Genomic DNA, 14,906 nt, shown 5'->3' with positions numbered 1-14,906 from the left:
TTATTTGCAAAATTTGATGTGTTGTCGCCGGAGCTCCACACTGAAGCCGGTACCTAGCTATTCCACGTAATGATCATTCTGTCTTCAGCAAAGACAGCAGTTTTCCGGAACTATCATTGCGATCTTTAGATAACGACAGTGAACAGCAAGCTACGGCTCTTTTTTTTTAGCATGGCCTTTCAGAACAGAAGGCAGGTTTGCGGTTGGAGTTTGCAGAAGGTATTGGCACCTCGTCACTTTATAAATAACGTGTGTGCCTTGTGCTAGTGACCGTTCAGAAGTTTTAGATAATACAGCTAGGCTAGCATTTGAGGCAGACATGCTCACTGCAACTATCTTTGTTACAAGCCGAGCTACTTACACACAGTAACTGCTAAGCCATCAGAGCTTGATACGTTTGTGGAAACCACTTAAATAGTCTATTCGTGCCATTATTATTGCTTTGCACAAGAAATAGACTTCCCCTACTCTTCACTGATAATTTTCCTCTGTAACCTTTCGAGTCACACAGCGTTATCTAATCATTTATTGGTCTTAACATTATATATCAGAGGGTATTTTAATACAGGGCATATTTCAGGATACATTCCTGCGACTAAAGCAGGTACAGGCGGCATAGTTCATGAATGGACTCACTGCAGGTTACCAGGTACATTTAATTACGAACCCAAACAATCGCCTCGTATTTACAAAGTGTTTATTGTGCGACGTTCTTGCTTCAGATGCATATAGGTGTACTGAATACTGTAGCGAGAGGTAAGACATAAAATATTCTTCAGGCGACACGAAAACCTGTTAAGAAAGTCACCGTGACTTACATTTCAAATGCGCTGTTGCCAGCGAAACAGAATAACCTCCCTAACCAGTTTTCCTGTCGCTCTGCTGTATGGGCAACGGAGTGGAGTACGGTGACGAGAGTTTGGTGTCACTGAAATCCGCTGATAAGAAGGTGCACAGAAAGAGCATTCGGCGGTAAACTGTGCTCCGCTATTAAAAAGTTACACAGGAGCGAGTGCGTAATACTATCTCTGTCTCTCTCTCTCTCTCTCATCGCTCTCTTTCTCATCCACAAATACACAGAGAGCGAACAGGCATCTTAATGGCTCGTAAAAGCTGCCGGACGTGTCTGTTTAGCGCAGCATTTTGCGTCCACCTGCTGAAATTCGCGAGAAACGGCGGAGTTGCCGCTATGACGTATCGGCACGAGGCAGAATGAGTCGACATTAACGACTTGAAAAGAACTGATACTAAGAACTTAAATTATGAAGCGCAACACTTTCTATGGTGCACTGGTCAGATTGTAAATATTTCAAAGGACGACCTGTATGTTAATAAACAGTTTTTATTCAAGCATTGGCTTATCCTGGTAATCACAATATTATTTAAGTTTCATTTATTTCGTTTCTAACCTAAAACGTTGTTGAAGCAGCTCATAAACAGCATACAGTGCATGCAGCGCCCTACTAACGCTAAGGCTTTTTTAAGTCACGAGTTTGATACTGTGTTTTTTTAATGCTTATCTTGCGTTATTCTCCGGACAATAGTTTTTCTTAGACTTCTTTTGTTATGTGGCGTTTCAGGTACTTCATTTTGTACTCTCTTACTTCGCTGATGACAGACCTTCGCGGCATCGCATTTCAAATGCTTCCAGCTTCTTTTCAGGTCTTCTGCGCTTCACTTTCACTTCCGTTCATGCAGACATCGTCTCACATACAATCCCATACTAATATTTGATACCAGTCTAGTTGATTCTTATTCATTTAAGAGATGCCTTCAGACGTTAGTGGGGTTGTACCGAGGCTCATTATTGAAAAATGCTTCAACGTCGACTAAAACAAGAACCAAGCACATAAGATGCTCATATGATAGGCGACAAATGTGTGATACAAAGAAGTCGTATATAATACTGACATTAAATGTTCAGCCGCGTGGGTAATACCTCAAATGATGCAAACTATATTCTTTCTCCTTGAAATAACATTTATTCTCTAACGGACAGTACTGACAGTACGATGTTTACATTGCTACATCGCAGTGAATAATGTCAACACTATGGAAGGAGTTATCATTTTTACTTTACAACGGAACATTACTGCAGCCCAGCAGACGAGAACTCACGTTCAAACTTGCTGCAACTCTTGTACGAAGATTTTCTGTGTATCTCATTGACAGAATCATTTGAAGACTGTCTTCAGTTTTGTTCAATATGCCTCATAGTTTTGGAAGGTTGTCTAATATGTCTTTCATAGGTAATATATTATAATCAACCAGGAAAGAGTTTGACAGAAAAAATGGCATGAATTTTCTTATTCCTATTCTTTCAGTTACAATACTGTAAGTATCAGCTACTTCACAATTCACCAGAATCAAAAACATATTCTCCAAAATGTATTATTGTGACCTACAGAGATTTATGCAGCACTGTTGAATGCATCACTTACAATTTCTAATTATTTCTCTTTTAACTAAAGTTTAAAAACTGACAACTGATTTCTCTTTGTACCGAAACCGATACTGCGCATTCATTATTTCGATTTTTATTTCGAGCTCTGGAGACGTTATACACGACATTAAGGTTAACAGCTATATTTTATAGCGAATACACATAATTATAGCGCCGAACAGTGTTGAACACGAACGCAATTTGTGGTAACGTATTTTAAGGTACGTCACAAGTAAAAAATGCAGAGCTCTTAAACTAAATTTCCTGTCAAAATTTGCTGATAAGTAGTGAAGTGATCAGAGATAGCGCTCATAGTTACAGAAAACTGAGTTAAACTTGAAGAAAACCAGTTGAATATGTCCTCGACTGACACGCAAGAGATAAATAAGATGCTGGAGCAAATACTTGATATCTGCGGCATATTGATGGTTGTCGTCAGAACAACAGAGTAGTGACGTCAGTGTGTACTATACGACACGTTGGCATTAACTCACAAAACGAATTCGGTGGTAGGAAAACAGCAGATGATAACAGAATGTGAACAACTTGGAACAGTGATAATTCACAGCAGTTATTACGACACGAGACAGACTGCGGAGAAACGTTAAGGAGGCACTATATGAAGTCCATCCTTGAAAATGGGGGGAGGAGGAAGACGTCGCCTATAGATGGACACAAATAGTATACCAGAATGTAGTGGGTTATGTTGTTTATAGTTCTCAGGCAACGCTACTTCTGGTTTCAGTTTTACGAGTACTACTCTATTTCGTAAAGCATACCGTTACATACCTATCAGTGTCCAGTGGAATAGATTATTTATTAGTGATATATAATATTTGTAAAAAAAGTAACTTCGTAGTTAAAGGCCGTTGTGTCCTCAGTAAAAATCCAATTGAAATTCATGGCCATTGTACCATGCTTGAAATTACTTATCTGTCCTCATTAGATGCGCCTGTTTGTTGGCTACCAGCGATACACCGCTACGTTGCGTGTTGCCTAACCAAAGTTCGTCAGGCGCTTCCCGAATGTCCGCTGTATTTAACGTCGATTCTGTATCGCTAGTAAGCCAAATAAGTAACTTACCTGTATCATTCCTTTGGGTTTGCTCTTTCGTATCCTCGGGTTCTCCAGACATAGCTGCAACAAACAGAGAGGAATGTTAGGATTATGTGAGTGTAGAGAGAGTAAAATGGTAGAGAACACGTTGATAGAATGTAGGTAATTGCATATGTTGACGCATTGTGAGCATATAAAATAAAACCAGAACATGTTATATTCGACATTAAGGTTACAGAAAACTGAGTTAAACTTGAAGAAAAACAGTTGGGTATCTCCTCGACTGACAAGCAAAAGGTAAATCAAACGCTGAAGCAAATACTTGAAATAACTTTAGTAACAGAGAAACAATGGCGGGGCAGGACGAAAGCCAGCGCACAGTAGCTGAGCGGTTGATATTCTGCGGCGGATGGGGCGGCGGCAGGCGCGTTAGGCGTGTTTGGATGCCGCCCGACACGGAAGCACCCCGGGGCCCCCAGACCACTGGCAGTGCCTGCTGACAGTTACACGACCCGCCGGGTCACGCTGCGAATCATAAGCAACCGCCTGCACGCGGACTACGCTAGCTCTCCAGCTGTACGCGCTCATGTTCTTGCGATCTACATGTCGCGCTACGCAAGTATTCACAGATCTTTTTTGTGCGGCTTTGCGACTTCCATTTGTTCTCGAATACAATGACTGATCTTGACAAAACCAGTTTCGACGTCGTAAATCTCATTCGCAAATTTTTGGGTATCGTTTTGTCGTACGCCAAAAATTCAGTATCAGTGGAATGCAGTATAGCTAATGTGCCGTCTGCAATGTTACGATCATTAATATAATTTTATGTACTGAAACGAACTGCGCCTCCAAATTTTCATGAAGTATACGAATGAAATTTTCAAACAACTGACAGCCTCTGACAGCTATGTATGTAACATATAACTACAGCTCATCTGTACAACACCGTGAATATCATATTTGATGATGGGTTATCCGGAAATGCGTAATATTAAAGTTATTCATTCATCGACTGATGACGTTTTACTAAGTGGTTTATTCGGCAGTGTACCGCTGCAATTAATTGTGAAGACACCAAGCTCTTTCCTTTGTTGATCCATTTCTTCCTATTCTGTGTCTATTCCTCCTCCTCCCTCTAAATATTCCTGCTCTTCTCTTCGTTGTAGTATTTTCTGTTGTACGATACTATAAGACTTGTTAAATCAATCTTCGGAGTAACAGATTTTTAGTTCTTATTTCTGCGTTAATGCAATATAATATTTCACGTACTATGGTAGCCAATCATTTCATATTTAATAATTTTCTGTTTAATCAAATTTCACGCACTTTCAAGCCCTTATTTTCTGGTTTTCTACTAGCAGTGTTTCAATATCAAACTGGCAGTTTCTTAAACTAGTTTCTCATTTTTAAACCAATATTTCAGGTCAAACACCACCTCTTTCTTAAACTTTAAAAGTAGCTCTCATTTCGATAATGAGTTTTATTTTTATTTAATAAATGGTAGAATTATTTCAGTTCTTTTACAATAACATGTAGCTGCATTCTTTTGTAATTTGCTATTATTCCATCATATCGCTTGATGTTCTCAGCTTCCTTGTAACACACTGCAATTCGCATTCGGTTTGAGGTCAAAAGCCGTAATTTACGATGCCACAGCGCCGACATGATTGCAACTACAGTCAGATGAGAGATATTCAAAATGGCTCTGAGCACTATGGGACTTAACAGCTGAGGTCATCAGTCCCCTAGAACTTAGAACTACTTAAACCTAACTAACCTAAGGACATCACACACATCCATGCCCGAGGCAGGATTCGAATCTGCGACCGTAGCGGTCGCGCGGTTCCAGACTGAAGCGCCTAGAACCGCTTGGTCACTGAGGCCGTATGAGAGATATTCATCATCAACTGAAAATGTATGTGCTCTGTAAGAAAACGTGTAAAACATTTTGAGGGTCCTCAAAGCGCACGTTATGTGTCCTCTATCATGGACGATGAGTTGTAATGGGTTAACAGACAATTTCTCAGCGTCGTCTCCCTATAAAGGAAGTAGTTCCCTACACGTACGGTACAGAGTTGCTCTTGAAGAAACAATCGGAGAATTTCTTCGACAAAACGTGTGTTGTCGCTGAGTATCGTGGTTTTTGGTACAGTCATGAGGAAACAATTCGGCAAATATTGTTGTGACATATTGCGCATCCTGCTTAGTCTACCTCTACCTCCTTCCGATAGGTACTTTTCGGAATTTATAAATAATCCAGTACCACGGGAACAAGACGCCAGCTGTTACGAGATAGAACTTGAGGTTCTCGTGCTGCTGTATGTGTTTTCATCAGTGTTTCACGAAAAGGTACAACGGTGGAGGAAGTTCATATTGTGAAAGGCAAATAAAGATACGTGTTTTTAGTGCTATACAGATCTCTTATTTTTCGTGCCTTACGAATAACGTGTCAGCTGCTGATTTTGAATCGACCGTCCTACCGAATGTCTTACAGTGAAAAAGATTTGACCGCTGCAGATGAGCCAGTCAAGGACTACCGTTAAAATTTATATTACACAAGAAATATGTGATGAGTTTACAATTATACAACTAATTTTGGGAGATGGTTTGCTGCATCAGTCAAGAATGGTTAACAGTTACCAACAAGGCATAAAATTAAAAGGCGACAGACGGGGCAACATTCACAGTTGTTTACCGGAGCATCTTATGTCTTCCATGCTACCGTTGAATAATTATCTAGCCTCAGTTTGTAAGTGATTACTTGGCAGATATTTTAAGACAACGAATGAAGCAGACGGAGGAGATAGAGAAGATCCAAAGAAGAGCGGCGCGTTTCGTCACAGGGTTATTTGGTAACCGTGATAGCGTTACTGAGATGTTTAACAAACTCAAGTGGCAGACTCTGCAAGAGAGGCGCTCTGCATCGCGGTGTAGCTTGCTCGCCAGGTTTCGAGAGGGTGCGTTTCTGGATGAGGTATCGAATATATTGCTTCCCCCTACTTATACCTCCCGAGGAGATCACGAATGTAAAATTAGAGAGATTAGAGCGCGCACAGAGGCTTTCAGACAGTCGTTCTTCCCGCGAACCATACGCGACTGGAATAGGAAAGGGAGATAATGACAGTGGCACGTAAAGTGCCCTCCGCCACACACCGTTGGGTGGCTTGCGGAGTATAAATGTAGATGTAGATGTAGATAATAAACAAATAAATCTACCTTCGTATAAGAGTGACACGAAAAAAGTCTTATTTTCACAATAGAAAAATCACAATATGAAAGGTACATCACTGATTCATCACAATTAACCTCAATAAATTTTATCAGTCCCCCCAAACTTACACATATTCCTGGGTTTCAACCGTCTGGCATCAGAAAGTAGGACTAACTCAAAGGCAGACTATCATTTTGACTCCTCTAACGTGCATAGCAAAAGCCATCAAACACACGACGTAAACTGTGTTGAAAATGTGTTCCACATCTGGCTCTGTACTCCGCAAGGAATAGGGTAGTGTGTGGCTGAGGGTTCACTGTAAATCAGTGGTACTTTTGTCACCCAGCAGACGGCGAGAGAGAAAAACTATTGTCGGTTCCCTTCAGTAAAAGCCTGAGTTTCTTTACGTTATTCTGTTTTATGGTGTGGCGTTTATAGGTGCCTGATCTTTGAACTGTCGTTGTGACGACGCAGACTCCAGACAACGGTGATGGCATGCAGTGTAAACAGAACAGAAACCTTGGTGAATTGTCGAGTGACTTTCACGAACACGACGCCACATGAATGGCGGGCAAACAATAGATGGAGATAGCGGACGGCGTGGTGATAGCTAACTCATATGGCTGTCAAACGAAATTACGTAAGTAGATTAGTTAGTCATCAGCTCTGCTATGTACCTGTTTCTTCTTCACATTTTGCTTATATCCAAATAATTTTTGTTTGTTTCTTATGCTGAAATGAATTTAGCGATTCTTGAGAGGAAAAAAGATTCTAGAGTGGGAAAGTCCCTTGAAGCATAAAACGCTAATGAGAACCGACTTTACAGCACAAACTCCTCTTCGACTCACCACACCGCCCTATCTGTTCCTCCATCTTTCTCTCACTTTTATATGTAAGTAGTGACAGACTATAATGTCGATACGGGCTCGCGTTCTCATCTTATTGATGTGGCAAATGTGAAATGGCGCAAACAAACAACAAATATGAAATGTTGAGCCAGGTGCGTCGCGTTGCAGCGTTGACGGCACGGCTGGCTGTTTGCGAAGTTCATCACTGCACTGAAACGTTGAGTTATTGTGGATGGATACGTAAATGAACACGTGTTTGAGGAGTTTTCGGTGCCTAAGAGAAAACTGGGATCTTATCTACGAAGGGGCAAAATATAGCTATTTGCGCCGCTTACCTCCCCTTACCCATGGTATTCTAAGCTATCAGTCCCGTACTCATCTGATGATCGTTGGGGCCAAAGTCCCGTTACCTCTCACCGACAGATTACAGAGAATCACGTATGTTATGTGACTTGTGGATGGCTTATGAGTGCTTGTACAGTATAGTGTAGTGTTCATGTTGTTATGACTGTATGGAAACGAGAGGGTGGAACGTGGTGCTACACATAGCGTACTTCTTTTGAATACCACCAAAGAGACTGCCAGGCTCCGTCTGATGGACTGATCACCATCTACAATATCATTTACCCTCACTCAGTAGAAGTTTGTAACTTGAGCGAGGACACTGGCGCGAAGTCTGTTGATCAAGAACTGTATACCATTACGTCTGCTCGTCGACCAAATACTGGCGATGAGAATTTCTGACACGAACAGAGTTCGAAGCAGTTACCTCACAGTCAAGCGCCACAACAGAGGCGTGCGTTAGTGACTTCGATTATGGCGACGTGCCATGGTACTCCACAGATAAAAAAATGTCGTGTGACTGTGGCCTCCCGTCAGGTAGGCCGTTCGCCGGGTGCAAGTCTTTCGATCTGACGCCACTTCGGCGAGGTGCGCATCGATGGGGATGAAATAGGACAACACAACACCCAGTCTCTGAGCGGAGGAAATATCCGACCCAGCGGGGAATCGAACCCGGGCCCTTAGAATTGACATTCTGTGGCGCTGACCACTCAGCTACCGGGGGCGGAAATTCCACGGAGGAGACTACTCAGTTTCGTACCACGCCGCTCAACTGGGTAATTCGAATGTGTCTACTATTTTCCGTTCGACAGGCAGGAGTACAAGTACAGTGGCCTTCTCCATCAGTAACGTAAACTCCATTGAAAAATGCCATATTACTGCTTTGAGATGCTAGTAAAATATTTTATTTACACTACCAGTTTCAGTCATTTTGACCATCATTAGATTCCTACATACCAAAAATAATACATAAATAATATTATAAGCTTAAACTATCACGAATCTTTAACTGGTGTTAACGTTAGGCGAAATATAAAATTATTGTCTCAGATATACACTGAAAATATTATTTAAGCCTACCGTAACACAGTGATGTGAGTTACTATGAAAACAACATATCATAAAAATGTAAATGGTTTACATATGTACAGAGTTACCTGTTATCAAATCGTAATATACATTACATAGTCAGTATATAAAAACTGAAGACTGTAATTTATATTACTATATGATAACACGTTACACTGTACAAATGTAAACAATTTACGTTTTTGTGATGTGTAGTTTTCATAATGACTGGCATCACTGGATTATGGTATACTTCAGTGGTATTTTCAGTGTAACGTGGCGACAATGATTTTATATTTCGCCTAACGTCATGCTCTGAATATTTTTATGTGAGTTCGTGACGTTTTATTACGTTATTGTTATATCAAGTGAAGATTAGTGACAGATTAAGTCTGCAGTGTTACTTACGTATTATTTTTGGTTTATAGCAACCTGATGATGGTGAAACGACTGAAACTGATTGCGTAAATAAAGTATTTTACCAGCATCTCAAGGAGGTAATATGACATTTTTCAAATATATGAGGACTATGGGGTATCACCTCATGAAAATAATGGAAAACACCGTTCACATGCTTTAGCGGGCCGACCGCGTATGATCCCCCTCCAATCGCGTCATTGCATGCGGTATGGAGGGGCATGGAGTCATTATACCGCTCTCTCGGCCGTTGTCAGTTTTCGCGTCCTGAAGGCGCTACTACTAGGTCAAGTAGCTCCAAAACTGCATCACGAGACTGAGTGCACCTCCATCCAGACCTCCCAGCAAGGGAAAATCCGTGGCAATACCGGGAATCGAACCCGGGTGCTGCGCAAGGCAGACAGCTTCGCTGACCACTCAGCAACGGAGGCGGAGCTACTGCGTCAGTACCATTCTGTAAATGTGAAGGTAACTTTTAAGAAAGCTGTTTATACGACTTCGTTTCTCGTTTGAGTATTATCAGTTACTGAGGTATGCTACAAGCGTGTTGAGAAGGAAACGTCTTATCTCTGGGCGCCTCCAAACAAAAAACAGTCGCCGATTAGATTCGGAGGATATCGCCCGGTTTTATCAAATTTGTACTCGATAATTTCCCGTTGGCCGCAGTACAAACTTCGAAACTGCTGCGTGCATGTATTTTCTTACGAAATGCTGCACGTCTGAGACACGTGATTAAAAGGACAGAAGCGCAGGTGAGTGGGTACCTGCGAAGTTTGGTCAGCGCTCCCGCGTGGCCCGGCGCACGGAGCTGGCGGGCGGCTAGCGAGGATGCGGCCGGACGCCGTCCTCATACACAGCGGCTCATCGCGGGCCGCGGGTGACGTCACGACCTGCCAGCTGGGAGAGCTCGGGCGCGACCGCTGATGCGCATGCGCCAACTGTGTCTTGGCGTGGGTCGGCGGAGTTGGGAAGGGCGGCGCGTGGTGGCTGGACTGCCGTGACTGGAGCAAAGGCCGGCACACCGAGGAACGTCTGCCTGGCTGAGCAAGGGCGTCATCGCAACGTGTCGGTGGAGGCACAATGGTCACTGAGATGGGCGAGCATTCGAGAAGATCTGATCTATAGACCCAGTCTAGCTGTCTGGAATGCTTTCCGCCTGTTCCCCTAACTAGGCTTGGAAGAATGTCTGTGTTGGTTCGGCAGCCTTAGGCGACAATAATAAATATATAATGAGCTGCCAAAAGTCATGGGATAGCGTTATGCACATACAGAGATGGCTGTAGTATCGCGTACACAAGGTATAAAAGAACAGTGCATTGGAAGAGCTATCACTAGTAGTTAGGTGATTCCTGTGAAGACTTTTCCGACGTGATTATTTATGGCCGCACGACGGGAATTAATAGATTCTGAACAGGGAATGATAGCTGCAGCTAGGCACATTGGATATTCCATTTCGGAAATCGTTAGGGAATTCAATATTCCTAGATCCAGAGCGTCAAGAATGTTCATTTACTATAAACAATCGATTTTATTGATATTAAGATGTTCACTGTAGTTTCTCTGATAAATAGGAGTATCATTTTTATGTTTATCAGTTGGCAAGCTTGAACTATCAGCGAACAAGTGAGTAATGGTATTAATATTAAGGACTGTCAGTGGGGTAATCGTCTTCAGATCTTGTTTTGTGTTCAGGCAACATGCGAATTTCTTCTTCTGGTACCCGAAGACGTTAAGTTCGGTTAACTGTAACATTTAGTGCATTAATAAGTATAAAATCAGTACGGGAGGCGTTTGTAAACATATGTATAGCTAGACTGTCGTTAATTCAGTTCCTTGTTGTATCTGTTTTTACTAATAATATGGTGTGAAATTCTGCTTCTGCTGAGGAACGGATTTTGCAGAGATTGTCTCACAAATTATCTCGAAAATATTAGCCGCTGAGCTACTACAAGTTATTTACTTTGACAGTGCACATGTAGTATCTCTACTAAAAACATGCAACCTCCACTTGCGTATATAAGGAGCAGTCAAACGAAAACAACACGCATGGGAAAAGTAAGTGACCTGTTTATAATTTCAAAAGCAGTCGCCTCAGTTGTTGACAGATTTAGCTCACAGTCACACTATGTGGCCAACACTTTCATCTAAAAATGTTTCCAGCTGCCTACGGGATCATGATTGCACCTAGGCGTGCACTTCTCTGTCCAACGCAAATCGACGGCCAGAAATGTGTTTCCTCAGTGTTCCAGAAACACGGAAAGCACATGGTGACTGTACGGAGGATGTATAAGGGATTCCCAGCGAAACTTCTGCAGCTTGTGTATGTTGTCAGGCTTATTGCGTATGTAGATACTTTACAAGATACTTTACACCGTTCTGATTTATGTTGACAGGGTGTGTAGAACACGAATAGGAATCCGACATAATGTAAACATTAAGACACAACTGTCAAACGTTTTAGAGAAAACTGAGTTCCAAAATTTTAGGCGTTCTTTTACACTTCGTATGGTCGCCAGTATTAAAGGATTCCGCAGGCGAGTTTCAAAAGCACGAGGCCTGCGATTCGAATCTCGGTACCAATACTCTTTTTTCCTCTTTCCCACATAATTCTAAGGACCGATAAGCGTGGTACGCCACCAAACTGTCTCATGACCTAAACCTGTTTTTAATATAAAGCAAGTTTGTTTTCCATCAGACACATTGAAAAGCATTCATTACATGTGCTGTATATCGCAATAATTATTGTTTGCCATGTTTCTATGATCAGTATCGTCCTGATTCGTGTAGTGCTCCATGGGTTACACGGTATGCTTGTCACAAATGTAGACACAATACTAAAAATAAAACTGCTATTCTGATATGAGTGAAGCTTATTGTGTATCCTTCTTTTATTTTTTCTCTCGTACTAAATTCTTTTCTCTTTCGTTCAGGATAAACATTTGATAATCATAAATGAATCATTAAATATTGATAATTTGGAGAGTCATAATAAATCCTTTGTTGGATTTACGTCGGAATGAAAAAATAAAAACAAGGTACAGGCGAGAAGGTTCGACCCACAGACCTCGCGCTTTTGAAAACTAAGCACTAACAAGCTCGGCTGCAAACCCTTTGAATACTAGCGACTATACGAAGTATACAAGCACGCCTAAAATTTTCAACCTAATTTTCTGGAAAACAGTCGATAGTTGGGTCTTCCTGTTTACATAAGCTGAGGTCCTAGTTGTTTCCTACACAACCTGTCAATATGCATCAAATCGAAAGGAGAAAGTTCGTACGATCCCCTTGTTAGTCAGGTCACCAGGAAATGATGTCGGCGTCTGCAAGTAATGTAACGTGCTTCTTTCAAAAATCAAATCGCGTTACGTTTGTGTTGGAATATTTTATATTTTTATGGGCGTTAGCTCGCCGGGAAAGCCGCGCGGGATTAGCCGAGCGGTCTCAGGCGCTGCAGTCATGGACTGCACGGCTGCTCTCGGCGGAGGTTCGAGTCCTCCTGCGGGCATGGGTGTGTGTGTTTGTTCTTAGGATAATTTAGGTTAAGTAGTGTGTAAGCTTAGGGACTAACGACCTTAGCAGTTAAGTCCCATAAGATTTCACACACTTTTCGCTAAACAGCAATCCTTCGCAGTTTTATATTCGGTTTGTGCAGAAATTAGCAGTGTTTTTCCGTGAGTTTAATAAACACAACGGATAAACATAACAGAGGCTTTTGTCTTCAATAATATATTCTCTTTCACAATTTGGCAACGGCCTCACCGCAGTGGATACACTGGTTCCCGTCAGATCACCGACGTTAAGCGCTGTCGGGCGAGGCCAGCACTTCGATGGGTGACCATCCGGCCCGCCATGCGCTGTTGCCATTTTTCGGGGTGCACTCAGCCTCGTGAAGCCAATCCAGGAGCGGTTCCGGTCAAGGAAAACCATCATAACGACCGAGAAAGCGGTATGCTGACTACATGCACCTCCTATCTGCCGGCCGGAGTGGCCGTGCGGTTCTAGGCGCTGCAGTCTAGAACCGAGCGACCGCTACGGTGGCAGGTTCGAATCCTGCCTCGGGCATGGATGTGTGTGATGTACTTAGATTAGTTAGGTTTAATTAGTTCTAAGTTCTAGGCGATTGATCACCTCAGAAGTTAAGTCGCATAGTGCTCAGAGCCATTTTAACCATTTGAACCTCCTATCTGCATCCTCATATGAGGATGACATGGCGGTCGGATGGTCCCAATTGGCCACTTGTGGCCTGAAGAGGTATTGCTGGGGTAACTTTTCGATTCCACGACTATAGAAATCATTTATGTTTGAGGAGAAAAACTCGCCGGGCCATGTTCATTTAGTCCGGCAACGAAGTTCCTTGAAGGTTGTTCGATAAAGAGCGGAAAAGGTGAAAATGTGAATGAGCCATATCGGGTGGATAAGGTGGGTGCGGAATGACTTCAAATGTGTGTAAATTCTTAAGGGACCAAACTGCTGGAATGACTTCCCAACCCGACTTCTGTATAACGTTTCTCGTCAGTCTAGTAGGACGTGGATTGGTGCTATAGTGGAGTAACATCACTTCACGCCGTCTTCTTGGTCGTTGTTCTAGGACTGCTTATGAAAGACGTCTCGGTTGTTGACTATAAGTATCAACAGTGATGGTTAAACCTCGGGGAAGCAATTCGTAAACACCACACCGTCGCTGTTCCACCAGATGCATAACATTATCTTTCGTGGACGCGCGCAAGTCTTTGTACAGGGAGTTACTGCTCTGTTTGGGATCAGCCATTTCTTTCTTTCCCTTATTTTAGCTTAAAGACACCATTTTTCATCATCAGTAACGATACAGGATAAGAATTTTCGGTGTTGCTCAGGAAGCACTTGATCACAATCAAGCAGAGACCCACTAATAGCCACCCACTGATGTTTGTGATTTTTCCTTAGAGCATGCAACTCACATACACCCGATGATTTAAACCTTCCCCACTGCATGAAAATGTCGCACGATGGCGGAACGATCACAGGTCATCACATTTACCAGTCCTCGTGTTCACTGGCGTGGACCAGTCTGGACTAATGCGTTTAAACGATCTTCATCAAACTCCGAAGTTTTTCCTGAACGTGGAGAGGCACTAACGTCTCCTTAAAACGAGAAAAACATTTTCTTCCCGTGCTCTGTCCAATGGCGTTATCCCCACACGTGTTTCTGGTTGCCTCTACTGCTGCCACCCACCTATTGAACTCAACCAAAAGAAGTTTCCAATCTCTGCGCTTGGCACTCCATTTTTAGCGTCCAGAGCTCCACTATCTCCAAATGATAAAATAACAATATGTAAATACAAGTAGCATTCGAGAACTATAAATACAAAATGACAATCTGTAAATAAACCCATAGGAACCGGTATACTAGCATGCAAAGCAAAACAAACTTACGCACCGACCTAAAAGAATTACTGTTCACAGATAATTAGACTGTACATTTAATTAATTACAGTGGTTCATTGTGCAGAAGGATGGGAACGAAAGGCGGACGCAGTCTATT

General features: G+C 42.3%; 1 protein-coding gene and 1 pseudogene across 1 annotated transcript in view; one reads left to right on the top strand and one right to left on the bottom strand.

Moving 5' to 3' along the window:
* Positions 1 to 14,906, bottom strand: part of LOC126191305 (uncharacterized) — a 532,110-nt gene that overhangs the window by 414,724 nt on the left and 102,480 nt on the right. Inside the window, exon 2 of the mRNA XM_049932137.1 lies at positions 3,527 to 3,580. Coding sequence (XP_049788094.1) covers positions 3,527 to 3,578 — 52 coding nt within the window. The 5' untranslated portion in view covers positions 3,579 to 3,580. The remainder of the gene's footprint in view (positions 1 to 3,526; positions 3,581 to 14,906) is intronic.
* Positions 13,131 to 13,248, top strand: LOC126097633 (5S ribosomal RNA; annotated as a pseudogene).

This window comes from Schistocerca cancellata, chromosome 1 (genome assembly GCF_023864275.1).
Source record: "Schistocerca cancellata isolate TAMUIC-IGC-003103 chromosome 1, iqSchCanc2.1, whole genome shotgun sequence".
NCBI lineage: Eukaryota > Metazoa > Arthropoda > Insecta > Orthoptera > Acrididae > Schistocerca > Schistocerca cancellata.
This window is presented reverse-complemented; position numbering and strand designations above follow the sequence as displayed.